The 18,320-nt window shown below is 54.4% G+C and overlaps 1 protein-coding gene across 2 annotated transcripts; it reads left to right on the forward strand.

Moving 5' to 3' along the window:
• Positions 1-1,131: 1,131 nt before the first annotated feature.
• PIP5KL1 (phosphatidylinositol-4-phosphate 5-kinase like 1) lies at positions 1,132-18,068 on the forward strand. Of its 2 annotated transcripts, XM_034793751.1 has the most exons (11): positions 1,132-1,364; positions 2,756-2,892; positions 4,776-4,970; positions 6,238-6,288; positions 6,807-6,961; positions 8,835-8,959; positions 9,516-9,550; positions 9,659-9,714; positions 10,230-10,342; positions 13,481-13,643; positions 14,396-18,067. In XM_034793751.1, the coding sequence occupies exons 2-11, from the start codon at positions 2,890-2,892 to the stop codon at positions 14,814-14,816; spliced, it is 1,317 nt and encodes a 438-aa protein (XP_034649642.1). In that variant the 5' UTR covers positions 1,132-1,364; positions 2,756-2,889; the 3' UTR covers positions 14,817-18,067. The 2 variants fall into 2 exon arrangements, with proteins under 2 accessions (XP_034649642.1, XP_034649643.1); XM_034793752.1 differs by lacking the exons at positions 1,132-1,364; positions 2,756-2,892; positions 4,776-4,970; ... (1 more) ...; positions 6,807-6,961; positions 9,516-9,550 and having other exon boundaries at positions 8,895-8,959; positions 14,396-18,068.
• Positions 18,069-18,320: the final 252 nt, after the last annotated feature.

Raw genomic sequence — 18,320 nt, forward strand, 5'->3', positions numbered from 1 at the left:
GCTGCTGAAGCCCCTTACTCAGAGAGCTCTGGCCCAGGGCAGAGGAGTCAGTGTCATTCTGGGACTGATTTTCAGAGATGCTGAGCACCTGCGGTTCCCCCGATGTCTGTGGGAACTCCAGGGTTCTCAGTACTTCTGAAACTCAGGGCAATTTATTTTGAATGCTGGGCCAGGACTGAGCCTGCAAAGGCAGGTCCATATACACCCCTCAGTCCACAGCAGATCTCCCATCAATAACAATACAAGCAATCAGGAGAATGATGAGGGGCAGTTGGCCCAATGCCGGGAGGGGGGAGGATATGGCCCTAATGTGGTCACTAAACTTCTACCTAGTAAAGTTACTGGTGCATCTGCTGTCTTTCAGTGGGAGAAAAAAAATCTCTTGGATGCTGCAGCCTGCCCAGGATTCAGCTGCACTTAACCTGAGTTACTCGCACATTTGCAGTGGTTGTGCACACACGCAACTGATCACCCATGTTACATGAAAATCTGGCTCTGACGGTGTCGTAATTAAACTTAACAGTTACTGCTGCATTTCCCAGAGCTGTTGTGCCAGGCTGGCTGCAGACTCAAGCAGACAGAACTGTGTTGGCTATATGCCCATCACCTTTGGAAGATTTTCCTTGTAGCCATAAGGGCTTGAGACAGACGTGTTTCTTCACTGAAAACTTGCAGTGTGCTGCCCCTGAATCCAGATTAATACCTTGTGTGGGCAGGTGCAGAGCTCAGGGCTTGAAGGCTTCTGGTCTAATGGTCTGAGTGCAGAACTAGGAGCCTCGATCTCCTGTGTTCAAAGCAAGACTCTGACAATGACTCCCCAGCTGACCTTGGGCAAGTTGCTTTCCTGTTCTCAGCCTCAGTTTCCCCCAAAATGGGTCTCTATTGACCTGCTCCACAGGGCTGCAGGGATGGCTGGGGATGAAGCCTTGGAAGGTGGCACGTGCTGAGGACGGTTAGACTTTTGCAGCTCGTCAACTCTGTATCCTCTGGCAGGGCCATGACCCACCCCTGTGGGTGGACCGATGGCCTCGGTCTCCTCTTCCTTTTCCCCACCCCCGCTCTCCCTCCTCTTCCCCCTCCCTCCGCTGCATTGCTGTCAATAGGGCCAGCTGCAGGCAGGCTGATGTCACCGGCTCCAGTCTGCAGCCGGCAGCCCTTGGGCAGCAGCCGCTGCTGCGGCAGGGGGTCCGGGACCGCCAGCCTCTGCCGCCGAGCTGGAGGGAGCCTGCTAGGGAGCGATGCAGCTGCCTGGGGGCTCGGGCAGGAGGTGGCTCCGCGCTGGCAGGGGGGGTGCGGGCGGCCAGTGATTTGGGGCACAGCAGAGGGGGACAGCGGGGCCCGCAGTTGCAGAGACGCCTGCAGAGGTAGGTGCTAACAAGGCTGCAAGTGGCCTGTCCCCCCGCCGGGAGCCAGGCCCAGGCTGCCCCTCACTCTGGGGCAGAGCCCAGCGGGCCGCCTGCCCCGCACCATGCCCTGGAGGGGCTCTGGGCAGCTCTGTCCTCGCCCACGCTCATAGCCGGGTGCCCTCCTTGCCCCAGACCCCAGCTGGCTGGATGCCATATGACTCCCCTCTCCCGGGACTGGGAGGGGACGGGGTGCTGCCCACCCTTCCCCCCCCCCCAAACCGGCAGCATGATCTCCCTGGGCTGGGCTGTCCTCCACCCTACCCCCCAGACGGGGAGTCTCAGGATCAGGCTCTTTTCCTGCTGGGAGCACTGCTACCGGGTCTGCTTTTCCCCCTGCCTCCCCCAGCACCCGGTGACTTCTCCAGAGCGCTTGGGGCAGGGACCGGCTCTTTGTACCCCGCCTAGCACCCTGGCGTCCTCCTCTATGCCGGGGTACCTGGGCACTACCCTAATGCAGATGAATAGGCATCATCATCATCATAATGAGAGTCTAAACTAGGACGTTCTGAAACCAAAGGGCTTGTCTACTTAGGGAAATTGACCGGAATAACTATTGTGGAATAAGCTGTTCTGCAACCGTGATTCCAGAATGGCTCCATGTGTGGACATTCTATTCTGTCACTTCATTCTGGAATGATGACCAAGCTCACAAAGCGCACTAATCATTCCAGAAGACAGTGACGGGTTGCAGAAGCGTGTCCACAGGGGGAGCTATTCTGGAATAGCTCTTGTGCCCTAACCCAGAAGAGGCCCATAGAGCCTCATCCCGAAAGGAGCTCTGGGGAGTCATTCAGAAGACGGTGCTATCCGTTACAGTGATACGTTGAGGCCAGCCGCAGCTCTCGCGCTGTTTCTGTGAGAGCAGGCCTTATAGCTCTGTAAGTTCCCCAAATTTGCCTTCCTAAAATCGGATCCTCTTGACCTGTTGACTGCGTTAGTGCCAAGGCCTCCGCTAGTTCGTGGATTCTAGCTTTTCGACTCCTGTGCTCCATTAGGTAAAGTCTCTCGATGTCAGTCTGTCTGGGACCGAGCCAGCACCTAACTCCCTTTGGAGTCTAGACTCGCCCTGCTTGGTCCCTCTTCACTGCTGATCCTTCCCAGCAGGCCAGTCAGAGCTCACTCAAGCCCAGCTTCGCCATTGCTTTGCCCCAAGCAGTGATCTGTTTTTACCTGGGTTCGGCTGGTGCCCCGCATACTGGTTCATACCCGCTGCACTAAGTCAGCGTAATCTCTCAGACTGGTTTTTCATGTTGCACTCCCCACTTCATGCATGCATGCTCCATCTAACTGTGCTTTGTCTGGTGGCTGCACTGACCGGTCATTGCACCCTGTGCTTTTGCTTTGCACAGACTGGTTCCCGCCGGCATGGATGGCGTGCCCCGTGGGCTACGGACTTGGGTTCGTCGGTAGGAAGCCTTTGTGCTAGCGGCATCAGCAGGTAGCATTCCCCGTAGAGCCGAGGCCTGGCATTCAGAGAGAAGCCATGGTGAGTCATGTTGTATTGTACAGGGGTTCTCACACTGGTCTGCAGAAAGCTGCCTGGTATGTACAATGGGGACTGGGATCCATGTGATGGCAAATGGGAGGGAAGGTGCAACAATCTCCCAGTGTTAAGTGCAAAGTAATGGCCGTTGGAAAACATAATCTCAAGTGCTGGGTGTTTGAATTGAATAGCGAGTTGAGATTGTCAGATGACAGGCTCATATGGAATTGATTTAATCGAGATTATCAATCAGAGATTGATACAATTCTATCCAGAATACGCAAGGAACAGACGCTTTGCCACCCCCCTGTAGAGAAAGTAGTTTAATCCCTTCCTCTGTACTGGAGGAATGCTGACAGTGTTTGTTCCCTAACACCCCAGACCTCTGTCCTTCTCTAGTGTGAGAGACAAATAAACTCCTTTTTTGGAGGGGAAAATATTTTATCATCATTATTTTTACCATCTGTTCTGTTTTCCACATTACTAATGGAATTTCTTTTGTCCTCCTCAGTTTACCTGACTGATGAGCAAAAAAGAATCTCTAATCCAGTCATTATTACTAACAGCTGTGACTACTGACAGTGCTTAAATGATTTAAAAACACCTTTCAGTGGTGCCTTATTTCATCCATTACAGAGCCCATCTGTCATAACAAGTATCTCTTATCATTCACCTAGTTCTGTTTATAACATCCTTGTGTAGAAACTTTTTAGTAGTTGGGGGATGTCTCTTCCTGGGACATCTGGCCTATATTAGTTACATCAGGGTAAAAAATTATACACATTTCATCATTGAGTTCATTGTCCCAGTGCATGGATCACTTGATGATTACCTGTTCCGTTCATTCCCTCTGAAGCACCCGGCATTGACCACCGTCAGAAGACAGGACGCTGGGCTAGAGGGACCATTGGTCTGACCCAGTATGGCCGTTCTTATGTTCTTTGCCCATTAGGTTCAATTAAAGGACAAAGAACTTCTTAGTTTCAATATATATAGGACAATAAATATATAGATACACAAAACAAAAAGGCTTGTGGTTAGCATATAAAAGAATTATGAGAGATTAACATACAAAAATCATAAAAAGTTAATATCTGCTAAAACAACTATCTATATAAAATGTTGGGGTCTAAATTAGCTGTTCTCACTCAAGCTGCAAACTGATATCCTAGTTCCTGTTTGCGCAACCAGGGAAACCCCTGTTAATCTACTGGGCTAACTCAGACCTGGCCATGTGACTCAGTGTCTTGGGCAGTAGCCTCTCTTGGCTGTAGCTGTTTTCTCTACATACAGGGGTTAAGTGCTCCTTCCAGGGAGTCTGAAAGAGAGTGCTTGGCACCCCCATCTGTTGTACTGAGGTGTGTGATTGTCCCGGGATTACAGCCCCCACTGGTGGCAGCCATTAGCGCCTTTCAGCAGAGCGAGAACCACCATTCCGTCTGGCCTGGCTCTGAATCTTGCGCGCACACTGCTCCTGTCTCCACCAGGACTGGGTGTTTTGCTCTGTCACCAGGAGTTCAGACATTCTCCAGGAGCGAAATCCTGGCCTGGTTGAAGTCCATGGGAGCTTTGGCATTGATGTCAGTGGGTCTCGGATCTCACCCAAGGACCCGAGGGAGTTTTCTCCCCTTCAGCCCCCTGGTCCTTGCTGGTGTTCCTCTCTGAACTCCCCTTACTTTGCCAGTCACCCATCAGCCCTCTTGACAGTTTCTTTATAGGATCCTCTTCTTCATTCCCTCAAACCTCTTCAAGCTCAGGTCCCCCGCCCCTCACTGTCTGCTGGGAACAGGTTGGTTCTTCTCTGCCCAGGGGCTCCTGGGCTTCCCGTCTCCGGGTGGAGCCCCGCTCTCTCCTCTAACTCCCCGAGGGTGCCTTGTCCCCTGCAGACCGACGCCCCGGAGAGCACAACGGGCCGGAAGTCTCGCACACTCAAGCACAGGTTCCTCTGGAAGCTCCGCCAGAAGTGGAAACTCCTGGGCCTCTTTGAGATCAACGGGGAGCACGAGTTTTATGACCTGACCTGCATGCTGAAGGTGGGGCTCAGGGCCGCCATCCAAGAGGCCATTGACAACCCGCCTGCGGTGAGTACCTCCCGGGGATGGGCTCATTCACCTCCCCAGCTGCCTGGCCGTACGACGAGACTCCTACACAGCCTTCTCCCCCAGCATGGGGCTACCAGTGAGTGCGCTGCTGTAGCAAAGATGTGCTGCCTCCTATGTCCTCCCGTCATGATCCCGTTCCCCTCCCTCTTATCTCTCCCCCAGTCAAGGAGCCCCAAGTGCTTTGCATCCCCATGACACTGAGAGGGGAAGGGCCGCGCCCAGGGCAAGGCAGCGATGCAGCCCCCTACTCTCTGAACTAGGCGGTGCTCCCTCTTCGGAGAACGCTGACGAACTGACGTGGAATTCGGCCCTGGCCGGCCCAGCCCAAGTGGTGGCTCAAATGAAATGCACTGCCTGGCTGGCAGCCCAGCGCAGGTGATCAGAGCAAACTCCTGACTGACAAATACAAACAGGCCCCTCCCCTGCTGGAGGGAGAACAGGCTGCTCTGTAGGGGACTCCCCGCCCCTTGCCCCCAAGGATGGGGGTAGCTAGTGATCTGTGTCATGCACACACCAACTCAAGCACAGGGTTGGCCCCCATCCCAGCCCCCGCAGCATTCCCGTGACCACTGGAGTGACCCAGCCTCTTGGTGGAACGCCATTAACTTCCCTGCACGTTCAGGCCAGAGTGACTGAGATGGGATTCCGGCCCTACAGGGGCGCTAACGGGGCGGGCACAGCTGCACAGAGAGAGCCAGATGACAATAGGCCTTTAGTGAAAGGCCTGAATAATAATAAGAAACCTGCTAGACCAGGGGCTGCAAGAAGCGTTGCCCTTAGCAAATGGAGAAGTCTGTGCCAGGGGGCTGAGATCCAGCAATGACGGGAACCAGAGCAGCACGAGGTGGGTAGACCGGGTGGCCTATCCCTGCTGAGGATATCCTGAGCTCCTGTGGCAGGCTGGTGACAGCTGGCTAGCAGTGGGGAGAAGGGGTCAAAAAGACAGGAATGACCCTGTCATTTCCATCCACAGTAGTGGGGCAGAGCAGGGAGAGAGATGGGGCAGGGGTGAGCCCAGAGGCCGGGGTAGTCCCTCTAGTTGCCATCATGCTTGCTGCAGTCCCCACACTGATTTCCCTTCCCCCTCGCTTCCCCCCCCAGATCATTTGGTATTTGCTTTCCAGCGATGTGCGAGGGCCCCTGGGGAAGGTCGGCGAAGCAGCGAATGTGAACGGGGAGCAGTTCCCGTGCAGTGCACTCATTCTCTGTCTCTCTCTCTCTCTCTCTCTCTCTCTGTCCCCATCAGGATGTCCTGAGCGACGCGGACTGCAAGGCCGTGCTGAAGCAGGCCCATGAGGTAGGAACTCACCACGGCAGGGAAAAAGCACAGGCCCTGGCCAGAGCCTTTGGTACACCAGGCCCAGTTCACTAACACTGACCTGCTGCAGGATTCCTGAGCCACCCCTCCCCCTACACTGTAGCCACACACCCCCTAGCTGTACAGCTATCCCCAGGGTCCATCACAGCTGCAGATAGCCAAGCACCCCTCTCCCCCATACCTATACCTCCCACCCCACATCCATACCTAGCCTCACCTTCACGTGGACATCCATACAACCTCCACCATCACCTGTGCTGACTCTCTAACCCACCAGTAGCCATGTCTGCCTTTCATAGCTTTGAGGGAGGACCGAGACGCTGTTGCCATTCCCAGCTCCCTGCCAGCCCCGTGGGCCAGCAGGTAGCCGTTGTTCCCCGGCCTCTCCAGCTGACTGGGGGAGGTGGGGTGAAAGCACTTGGCAGCCTGGCATGTGTGTAGGTAGCATGGTGCAGTAGAATCTGGTCTCACCTCTTGCTCCTCCCGGGTCGCTGCAGGGCTTTGAGATGCGTACGTACGGTGGCCCGGCCTTTGCTCACTTCAGGCACTCGATGGGCATATCGGAGACGGAATACCAGCTGTCCCTGTCCTCCCAGAGCTCCTACCTGCAGTTCATCAGCAACTCCAAGAGCAAGGCTGACTTCTTCCTGACGTGAGTCTTCCCACGGGTGCAGCGAGAGGTCTGCACTCTCTGAGAGCTCAATGGTCTAGGTCAGTGGTTCATTTGCGGACCCCTAAAAAATGTTGAATGGAGGTGCAGACCCCTTTGGAAATCTTAGACATAGTCTGCGGACCCCAGGTTGAAAACCACTGCTCTGGGCGATCAGTGAGAGCCAATTTAAACTCAGGTACTCCTGCCTAAAGCCCGCTGACATCCACAGGGAGACAGGGGAACGTCTGAAGGCAGAATTTGGCCTAAGATCTATTAGTACTGTGCCTTTCAGAACGGACTGCCTAAGTGAAGCAGCAATCAAGAAGATCACTTACTACTGACTAGAAAGATCTGTAGTGATCAGAGAGCACCCAGCAGCTGACCCCCATAACAACCAGCACTGAATACACTGCCTCTGCTATAATGCAGGACAGCGGTTCTCAGACTGTGGGTCAGGACCCCAAAGTGGGTTGCGATCCCATTTTAATGGGGTCGCCAAGGCTGGCGTTAGATTTGCTGGAGACTGGGGCCCAAGCCCAAGGCCCACTGCCTAGGACCGAAGCATGAGGACTTCAGCCCTTAGTGGACGGGCTCAGAGTTAAAGGTTCCCTGCCTGGGGCTGAAGCCCTTGAGATTCGTCTTTGCCCCTCCCCATCCAGGACAGCAGGCTTGGTCTTTGATCTCCCCAGCCAGGGTCGGGGGGCTCGGGCAGGCTCAGGCTTTGGTCTCCCCCTCCTGGAGTCATGTAGTAATTTTTGTTGTCAGAAGGGGGTCATGGCACAATGAAGTTTGAGAACCCCTGAATAGGAAATTGTGTGACCCCTCTATGACTTGTGTATGCACAAGCAATGGGTGCATGATGCTGTGAGCACTTGGCTGTAGCGGGAGGGAGAGAGGCTGGATCTGTGTTTTGGAAGACTTGCATAAGTACCCGGTATGTTAGGGTGTGTATGTGTGTGTTGCATTTGGGCCTGACCCGGTGGATATGTCAGACCATGGACAGTGTGGGTAATTGCGTGTGTTTGGGGAGGGAGGCCACCCATTTACTAGGTGGGAGATTGTGCTTGTGTTTTGTCCCCTGCTCTGAGGTGGTTTCCGTGTGTGGCTGGGAGGCTATCTGTATTTTTGGACAGCAGCGCACAGTCAACATGTGGAACTCCTTGCCTGAGGAGATTGTGAAGGCTAGGACTATAACAGTGTTTAAAAGAAAACTGGATAAATTCATGGAGGTTAAGTCCATTGATGGCTATTAGCCAGGATGGGTAAGGAATGGTGTCCCTAGACTCTGTTTGTGAGAGGGTGGAGATGGATGACAGGAGAGAGATCACTTGATCATTACCTGTTCTGTTCACTCCCTCTGGGGCATCTGGCATTGGCCACTGTCAGTAGACAGGATACTGGGCTAGATGGACCTTTGGTCTGACCCAGTACGGCCGTTCTTATGTTCATATATCCGGGTGTGTTGTTTCTGTCCAGTCTCTGGGTATGGCACAGTGTGTGGGTCTGGATGAAGTATTGGGGGTGCTGATCAGAACCGTTTGTGTCTGATATTCACTAGCAAGGGGCAATTCCTCATAGCAGCAGTCAGGACGCCTTTGCTGCTTCTGCTCTGCAGTGCCCCGGCAATGCTAAGAAGCAAGACGTGTCACCTGTATGTCTTCATGGCAAAAATCCAAATGTTCTGTTATCACTGCTGTGGGGGGGAGGGGTGTACACGCAGTGTGCAGATGTTGATGTATCCTACACGTGTGTGAGGTTGGGCATATAGGAACATGTCATGTGTGTCCTGGGTCTGATCAAGAGGTGAGGACACTCGCTTCCCCCTATCCCCATTTACAGCCCTGAGGTAACTCTTGGCCTCCTCGTGCCGTAGGAACAACAAATGCTTCTTCCTGAAGACGCAGAGTAAGAGAGAGATCCGGTTCCTCCTCTCCAACCTGCCCAAGTACATCCAGCACCTTGAGAGATACCCCCACTCCCTCCTCGTCAGGTTCCTGGGTAAGAACCACCTCCAACATGCTGGGGGGAAAGACTGAGGCTCCATAAACACCAGGGAGAACAGTCTGGCAAGGGACAGTACCTAACAGAGAGGAGATGGTGGGGCATGGCACCTGGGAGACGTGGGCTAGGCCCTTCCAAGGGGGAACCTCACCTCACCTATCCCCTGTGATTCTGTTTGAGCCAGGTCACTATTCAGGGGCGCATGGACCAGAAGCCAAGGCTGCCAAGTGAGGCTCTAACAGGCTTTTGCTGGGCAGTGTATCGGGCCAGACTGTGCTAGAGCCACTGGGTTCCAGCCTGAGGAGGGACCTTGTCTACAGCAGGTGGCTCTCAACCAGTCTGGCCTGTCCTCCTCCTTGCTAGCCATACCTGGGTACAACCTTGGCTGCAACCGTGCTTAAGATTTTTGAAACCCAGGTTGCAAGGCCCTTGTCCCCTGGACACAGTACTCAGTGTCCCTGCTGATTAGAGGGGGTGTCAGAGCCACCTCCAGGCCAGACTGCCAGTCCTGGTCTGTGTTCTCTGAGCTTTCCCCTTGTCTCCTCCCTTTCAGGGGTTCACAGCATCATTGTGGCTCAGGAGAAGAAGGTAGGTTCCATCCGCCTGTCGGAGTCCGTGTAACGTGCCACCGGCCCCGTCTTTGGCACAGCCAACTCCAGCTCTGTGCCATCGAGTCTCTTCTTCTCTCTCCTCTAGAAATACTTCATCATCATGCAGAGCGTGTTCTACCCCGACGAAAGGATCCTTGAACGGTGAGTTACGGGCCAATGCGGTGAGAGGGGTCATGGCTCGGGGATCAGAGGGATTTGTACAGTCAGCTCCTCTCGGGAATAATGTCCTGCCTTTGTGGCTGTCTGCCCCTCTGCAACGTGCGTGTCAGCACTGCCCACTAGTGGAGGGAATGTCAGACCTGCTCCCATGTGTGTTGTTCCATTGCCCTCTAATAGCTGCAGCTGCGAGTTTGTAAACCCAGATATTGCACAAGCAACACCGATAAAACGTGGGCGATCATGTCGCCCTCTAGTAGCCGCAGACCACAAAGAATATGAACCTACTAATAAGCATGAATATTTCACGGGAAAATTACTGAGCACTGAACCCTTTGCACTCTCAGAGGGTGCAGCCCAATGAGAGACTTTCCTCTCCCTTCCGACACATGGCTGCGATGGGCACTCTCGTATGTCATGCTGAGGGTGTGGTGCAGAAGGGGTTGAGCAGGGGTTCAACGTGCCCTCCAGGAATCGCCTGTCCGAATTGCCATGTGCAGGTACGACATTAAAGGATGTCAGGTGAATCGCTGGACAGAGCCCGCCCCCGAGGGCAGCCAAGTCATCGTGGTGCTGAAGGATCTCAACTTTGAAGGAAATTCCATCCACCTGGGTGAGTACTTCCCGGGCCAAGGAAGGCCTGGTGAGGCAGGGTGACCCGCTGGGCCACCCACCCACTTCATACTGTCCAGCTGTCTGCCATTCACTCCACCCACTGTCCAGCCCACTCCTCCGCCTCTGTCTCTATCCATCTTCCACACCCAGCTTAGCTAAACCTCCTCATTGCATAGGTCCCAATCTGGAAGGTTGTGAATTAATCATAGGCTGATGGGAGAAAGAGAGAGAGAGAGGAAAGAGAATGACCCAGCTTAGCGCTGGAGAAAGATGCAGGATCCATGTATCTGGAGGCCTAAGTGCTCTATCCACCGAAAAGGTACGGCATCCCCTCCCCCAGCCACCTTTCCAAAGTGCCTCAGACCTGAGCTGAAGGCAGCCACCTCTAGGGAGAAGCCGGTAATTCAGTCTGTCCCTGTTCACTCCTGGCCTCACTGCTGAGGCCACCAGCGTGGGAAGTCCGTTTGCGGCGTAGGCTGGTTTTATGACATGGATGCCAACTCACTGGGAAGTGGACGGAGCCTCCTGTCAGAACGACCGTAACCCGCCCCGCCCTTGGATCCTGGCTGTTTAGCTCAAGCTGTAGAGACTTGGGGGTTTGAGGCTCGGGTTCCTGGTTCAATCCCCAGGTGTCAGCCAAGCCGGCAGAGGTCCTGCTACCCCATGATGATGGGGTACTTGTTAGGGCTGTGGCACAGCAAACCCCAAGCACTAGTAGCACACCAGGTGGACCGTGACTTGGAGACAGGCTCCCAAGACGCTTTAGATCGGGGTGGCCAACCTGTGGCTCCGGAGCCACATGCGGCTCCTTGTATAGGCACTGACTCCGGGGCTGGAGCTACAGGCGCCAACTTTCTAATGTGCCGGGGGTGCTCACTGCTCAACCCCTGGCTCTGCCACAGGCCCTGCCCCCACTCCACCCGTTCCCACCCCCGCCCCTGAGCCAGTAGCGTAACTGGGGGGGGAGCGGGGGAGCGGCCGCTCCCCCACCGAGCACAAGTGGTACCTTTTTAATTTTACTCACCCGGGAGCAAAAAAAAAAAAAAAAAAAGCACCACCCGCTGCGGCACTTTTACTGACGGGGCGGCGCGCCGGGTCTTCAGCGGCACTTCGGCGGCGGGACCTTCACTCCCTTCGGGTGTCTTCGGCAGCACTGAAGTTTCATCGCTGAAATGCCGCCGAAGACCTGCGGAGCGAGTGGAGGTGCCGCCGAAGACCCGGCGCGCTGCCCCGTCAGTAAAAGCGCCACAGTGGGTGGCGCCTTTTTTTTTTTCTGCTCCCCCTCTTCCCTCCGCTTGGCTACGCCCCTGCCCTGAGCCTGTCGTTCCCTTGCTCCTCCCGCTCTGCCCCAGAGCCTCCTGCACGCCACGAAACAGCTGATTGGGAGGTGCGGGAAGGGAGGGGAAGGCGCTGATTGGCAGGGGTGGGAGGCTCGGGGAAAGGGGGGAGTTGAGAGGGGGCTGCTGACGTATTACTGTGGCTCTTCGGCAATGGACATTGGTAAATTCTGGCTCCTTCTCAGGCTCAGGTTGGCCACCGCTGCTCTAGATGCTAGGCACTAGCCCTCGGGTCCCACTGACAAGTCAGAGCCTGGGCTAAAGGAAGGGGTATTTTATTAGGACTAGCAAAAGGGGAAAGTGGCTTGAATGCTTGCAACTTAAGGTCAAACAATAGTGGTTTGTATGTGGGCCTGTGGGGGTGGGGGGGTAGTTCACCTCTGCCTGGTGCCTCTCCAGCCCAGTTTCTGCTGGAGGCAGGTTTCCAGGCCAGGATCAGCTAGTGGTGTATCTCCTTGGAACCCCTCTGCCCACGTTCCCAAGCTCCGTTGCTTCTCCACAGCTTCTGCCCAGACCTGACCCTTGTTGCACATCTGGTTCCCCGGTTCCTGCCCCAGTTGGTTCTCCCCGCGATTCCCTGATACCTTCCCCTGCATTCAGCCTCCCTGTTGCTCCCGGTTTGCCATGCGGCTGCTCCCCCACCCCACCCAGCAAGGGTCAGGGTCTCCCATAGAGTTTCTGACCCCTTCTCCTATTGGCCAGGATGTGCCTGTGTGTCCAACCTGCAGGGTCATAGATCAGTGCAGAGAGGTTGGATGGAAATGGTGGTGTCCTGCTTAGCCCATTCATCACCATGCTGATAATAATAATGATCCTTGGCTCATGTCAGGCACTTTTCTGTCCCTAGATCTCCAAGCAATTTACAAAGGAGGGTCAGAATCGTGAGGGGTGGGGAAACTGAGGCACAGAGACGGGGCAGTGACTTCCCTGAAGTCAGCATGAAGGACCTTTTATGTATTTGTCTCCTCCCAGGCTCAGCCCATTAGCTCTGGGTGATCACATGACTGTTCCCCCCTGACCATATCTGCATCAACCACCTCTTTCTTCAGCTGGCCAGCCAAGTTTCATGCTGATGGAACCACATGAAATAGACAGTCCCGGAGCACCCTGAGGTGGAGCCTGTCCAACCACTAAGCCGCCCTGGCTACGTGTGCCTCTGCTCGCTCTGAGCTGCTGCCTTAGCTCATCAGGCAGACGCTTGGGCCTCTGGGCTCCTGCAAAGTGTGTGAGCAGCCTGTGTCTAGCCCTGCTGCTCCATAGCCAGCAGGCAGGTGGCTGTGTGCTCCAGAAGAGACGGGAGAGTCGGCTCAGCAGCGGTGTGGAGTCTGGGTCCCAAGCCAGTTACAAGCTGGGGACCCCAGTAACTCTCCCATTCAGGACTCCCCGAACTAGCAGCCATCCTCTCCCTCTCCCTCTCCCTCTACACTGCCCACCCCTCTGCCGTCCCTCATTCCCTTGTGATCTCGCTGTGATCTTTGCTGTCACTTGATTTCTCTCTCCCCTCTGTATGTCTCCTTCCACTGACTCACTTCTGCTGCCTGGCCTCCAGCTGCACTCATCTCTCCTCCACAAGCAGCCGTTTCTCCTCCAGCGGCAGCTTCTTCTACTCCGGATCCTGCTGCATTAGAACTGTCGCCCCTGCCCTGCCCAAGGCCCCATCTCCTTGGTGCCCTGCAGGACACTGTCCCTCCCACTCCCTGCTAACTGTCCTGGCTTATCTCCTATCCCTGCTCAGATCTTCCCCTCCCTGGCCCGGGCTCTCACTCCGTGTCTGTCAGCCTCTCTGCTCTCTCCTGCAGGTCAGCAGCGTTCCTGGCTCCTACGCCAGGTGCAGCTGGACACGCAGTTCCTGAAGGAGCTGAATGTGCTGGACTACAGCCTGCTGGTGGCATTTCAGCCCCTGCATGCAGACGAAAAGGGCCAGAACCTGTCCTTCGCGGACATCATCTTCAGGACCACCATGTGAGTGATGGGCCTCCTGCAGAGAACGCTCAGCACAGGGGGGAGCACGCTGCCCCTTTCGCAGCCAGCCCTCTGCTTCTCCTGCAGCTCTGGCTGATTGGGGGCAAGCAGCAGACACGACAGGTTCAGCCCCCAGCTACCACACTGCTTGGGGTGAGCCTGCAAAGTGCCTGAAGCCCAGCGTCTCTGGATGGGCAGAGAACCCCACAGGAACGTAGTTGGATTCGGCGTCGCAGGCCCTGATTCTCAGTCACAGCATTCCCCCTTTGTGGCCAGACTGGAGGATGAGGCAAAGGGGATGTTAAGTTCCTGGTGTCAGTCCCAGCAGCCTCAGAGCTGCTCTACGTTACACTCTCTTTCCCTCAGATGCTTAGGAGCCCTAGGAAATGGAGAATAGCTGTAGTCTCTGGCCACGCCCTTCCCTTCCATGCCCTGCCCCGGCCTGCTCCAGACATATCTCCTGCACCTGGGGCTGGGAGCAGCCAAGCACAGAGCCCTTACCCTAGCTGTATGCTGCCCTCTCCGCTGCGGGAGGTTCTCAGGGATCCTTTCCCCTGCCAAGTGGCAGAAAGGGCGTTAGTGTAACTGCGAATCAGGCCCACAAACCATGACTATAGGTGACTGAACCTCAGGAGCTGGTGAGCCTCCAAGGAACCAAGTCCGTGGGGAAGCTGCAGACCAGCTGCCGGTTCCAATCGCTTTGATCTGGGCTGTCCCCAAGATCTCACTGTCCTGGCCTTTCCTTGCTACAGGTCCTTGAGCAATCCCGAGAACTCCCTGCTCACCTCGGTGTCAGGGATCGTGGGTGAAGAATCTGACATTCTGGTGTCTGAGATGGTAGCGGGAGTCGACCTCTACCGCCTGCGGGAGCTAAACTCTGGGATGGAGGACCTGAGCCTCCAAAGCAGCTCCAAGTCTGACAGTGATCTGGCCCGCATCCTGGCCCAGAACCGACGCTTGCTGCCCCGATGCAAGAGCCCTCTGCACTTGCTTGACGGCCCGGAGTTCCGCTACTTCATGGGCATCATTGACCTGTTCACCGTGTACAGCTTCCGCAAGAGGCTCGAGCACCTGTGGAAATGCATCCGGTACCGGGATCAGACCTTCTCCACCGTCAGCCCCTCGGATTACGCCAGGCGCCTCTGCCAGTGGGTGGAATCACACACTGTATGAGCGGGGCCCTGCCCCGGGGCTGACACGGATGGCAGCTTCCCAGACAGCCCCACTCCCAGGCTGGGAGGGTTCCAGGCCCACAGACAGTGCTGCAAGCTGCCTGCTGCTGATCTATTGCACCACCAGGGGGCAGGCTCACGGCAGCGGCGCTGCTGTGTTACAGGGATGCTGCGGAAGGAACATTCCCGGCATCCTGAGAACAGGTTTATGGCATCCGAACTCAAGAGTCGGAGGGGCCGTGGTCATGCGGGCAGCAGCTGTCCTGCAGCGCGCTGTGGGGATGGGGGTCAGTGTAGGTACCGCAAGTGTCCAAGGAACCTAGTAAATGGGGAATCTGTGAACCAGCTGCCAGTTTGCATTGCTCCGGCGTGGGGTGTCTCTGGGTGCGCCGGTTTGCATCTTGGGTGGTGAAATAGCCCCACCAAAATCCATTCATGGTCCCCGGATCCCCTCTTGGGACAAGGGTGTGACAGGAGGTGTGGACGGACGGAAAGGGACGGCCTGATCTCCCCCGACTGCCGGTGCCATTTCGCTCCCATATGAACCCTACCAAGGGCCGCTGGAGCAGAACCCCATCTCCATCTTCAGAAGGCACCTGCTGACCCAGAAGCATGCTGGGAAGCTAATGACAGACTCAGCAGCTGGTTCCAGTTTGTGCAGTGAAGTAGCAGGTAGGGTAGGCAGAACCTTCATCCTCATCCTAGCCCCATCAGTCCTCTGCCTTGAGCACCCTGATTCCACTACCCCCGTGCTGGACTGCCCGTGATCAAGGGCTAGCTCCTGAAAACCTGCCCTCCCTGCTCTCCGCAGCCACTGTCCTAGTGCTGGATTGGTTTTGATCGAGGGCTACACTCCCTGACTAAGAGCCGGGCGTCACAGCAAAGCTGCGCTCTCCCTGTGGTAGCTTGTCTGGGTGTAGGGATGTCAGGAGGCTGTCTAGCATTACCACAGCCCTCGGCCAGGAAAGTTTGGGGCCCTGAGAATGCTCTTTGAAGGGTGACTCTCCAGCTCGGCTTCTTGTGAGCCCCCCGTTGAATCAGTGCAGCTGTTGTGATGGGTGTGCATTAACTGTGGCGAGCTGCTGTTTGTGTGTGGCCATGCTGACTCCCTGTAGCCTCACGGCAGGAATCAGAAAGCCCATCCAGCCGCTGCTGAGTCCGGTGTTGGCAATGCTGATTGAGGGAAGAAACCACTGGGCTTGCCCCACCTGCAGGGGAAAACACGGTGGTTTTTAAAACAAAAAACAAAAAACACACACCTTTGGCCTGAGAGACCTCCGAGCCCAACCAGAGACGTGTTGGGGGGTCAGTGAAAAGGAAACGAATAAGTGGCGGGGGGGTCTCTTAATAAAAACAAATCATTTTAAAGCAGGGATTCCTTCCTGCAGTCACCCAAGAGGATGCAGCTTCCTGGTCTTGTCCAACAAGGAAATTCCATATTTGAACATTGACACCTGCCACAATGCCAAAAAAAAAAAAAAAAAGTCCAAAGAGCAACTGCATGAAAGAGACAAGGGGGCGGGGAAGGGGCAGCATAGTCTAGCATGGCGCCAAGAGTCAGGACTCCTGGTTTTATCCCTGGCACTGACTTTGGGCTAAATCACATCTTGCTGTGCCTCAGTTTCACCATCTGCAGCATAGGGATAAACATATTCATCTGCCTTACCGTGGGTGAGGTGAGGCTTCATTCATGTCAGCAAACGCTTTCAGCTCCTGGGATTAAAGGCGTGACATAAGGGCTTGTCTACACACACAAATTACATCAATTGAACTTGAATCACTTTATCTGTATTATGGGTAACACCTAGGAGCCCTCATGAACCAGGACCCCACTGGGTCAGGAGCTGTACAAACACAGAATAAAAAGATGGTCCCATCCCCAAAGAGCTTATCATTCTGATGCATCTTTGTATTTGAACACACTTATATTGCATCTGGTTTGTAGCACTTTATAAGTGGCATAATCCAGTTTATAGCCTGTGGCACAACCTAAACTGCTATAAACCAGGTTTAAACCAATATAAGGGGCACAAAGTTGCACCAGTTTAACCAAAGTGCTATCAAATCGCACCTCTTGTTTTATATGTACAACTTTGTATAATACAGGCTTGAGTGCAAAGGATTATCCTTTTTCCTTAAGTGATGATTTTAGGCAATGGAAAGAGGATATGTGTGGGTGTGAGCGTGGGCATGGGGTGTGGTTTGAGATCCTCATTTGATCAGATGATGCATCCATTGGGTGCAGATGAGCTGTGTATTAATTATTGTCATCTCCCCTGTGTTTCCTGAACTGCTCTTCACATTGCAAATTCTGAAGGCAACTCAGGGAGCAAAAGAAACAAAACAAACATATCAGAGACTCTGTCTTCTGATAACTGCTCCGGGCTACTGCAGATGACTGGAGCAAGGAGCCATGACAAAGTCAAATCTTCCACCACGACGTGCCTAATTCTGTCTAGAAAGAAAGAAGAACCTGAACTGGCTTTCAAGCAACCTTATGGACTTAGTAGATTTTTAAGATCCCCTCCAGAGAGTCACTGCCTTTCAAAAATGATTTAAATGAATGAAATTAGCTGGTTAGGGCTCAATCTTATCTTTTTACGTGCCCCAAAATCCAGCTGGAGTCAGTGGACCATCTTGTGGGACATCTCAGACAAGCTAGCAATGGGGAAGATGGTCTTGTGGTTATGGCCCAGGACTGAACTGTGACAGACCTACTGCAAACTTTCCTGTACACCTTGGGTAAATCATTTTGCCTCTCTGGGCCTCAGTTTCCCCAGCTGCAATATGGGGACAATAATAACCCACCTACTTCACAGACACAGAGTGAAGCTAATGTCATTGGGCCAGTGGTGAATTTGACCTATGAACGTTTATGCAGCATTGTGATGTCCTCGCATGGAAAGCCCTAGAGAAAAAACAAGTTTGATTAGAAAATGTACCAGGGTGCAATACTTCTGGTCCTGTGGGACCAGGCTAGAGGACCTAACAGGGCTTTCCCACCTCTAATTCCAATGGGCCCAGAGCATTTTTAAACCCATTTTGACAGAGAAGCGTAATACTGTTATCTGGTTCCACAAGGGAACAATAACTCCTGGCTTTTAGTCCCCTCTGGCTGTGCCTCTGGGCTAAGTGAGGCTGAATGCTCCTGACATTCACAAATACTTTCTCACCAGCTCCCAGCGCCCCGCCCGCACAGATAAAGGCTGACAGGGCTGCCCAAGCATTGACCAAGTAGATGTTAATTTCTGACCCACCCCACCCCTGGCTTTACAGAGTCTAGTTTCTGCTGCATGTTGATAGCGAGTGCGACCCACTCTGAAATGGGCTCTACATCTGGCTGTGCAAATAGTGCAGGAGAAAACTATCCAATAAAGATCTCAAGGCCCCAACTCATTTGTTTTATTCTCTTTTGTGCGAACCAGGGAAAGGGATTTACTGGAGCATCAGGATCTGGAGTTTCCATTGTGTGGAATTGCTAATGGCTTCTGAGCTAAATCGAGTC

This window comes from Trachemys scripta, chromosome 17 (genome assembly GCF_013100865.1).
Source record: "Trachemys scripta elegans isolate TJP31775 chromosome 17, CAS_Tse_1.0, whole genome shotgun sequence".
Taxonomy (NCBI): Eukaryota; Metazoa; Chordata; order Testudines; family Emydidae; genus Trachemys; species Trachemys scripta.

Bases quoted from the DNA above. Each gene is read 5' to 3' on its own strand.
- PIP5KL1 (XM_034793751.1), top strand. The intron at 6,289-6,806 runs GTAGGAACTCAC...GGGTCGCTGCAG, and splicing joins TGCTGAAGCAGGCCCATGAG to GGCTTTGAGATGCGTACGTA. The intron at 9,551-9,658 runs GTAGGTTCCATC...TCTCTCCTCTAG, and splicing joins TTGTGGCTCAGGAGAAGAAG to AAATACTTCATCATCATGCA.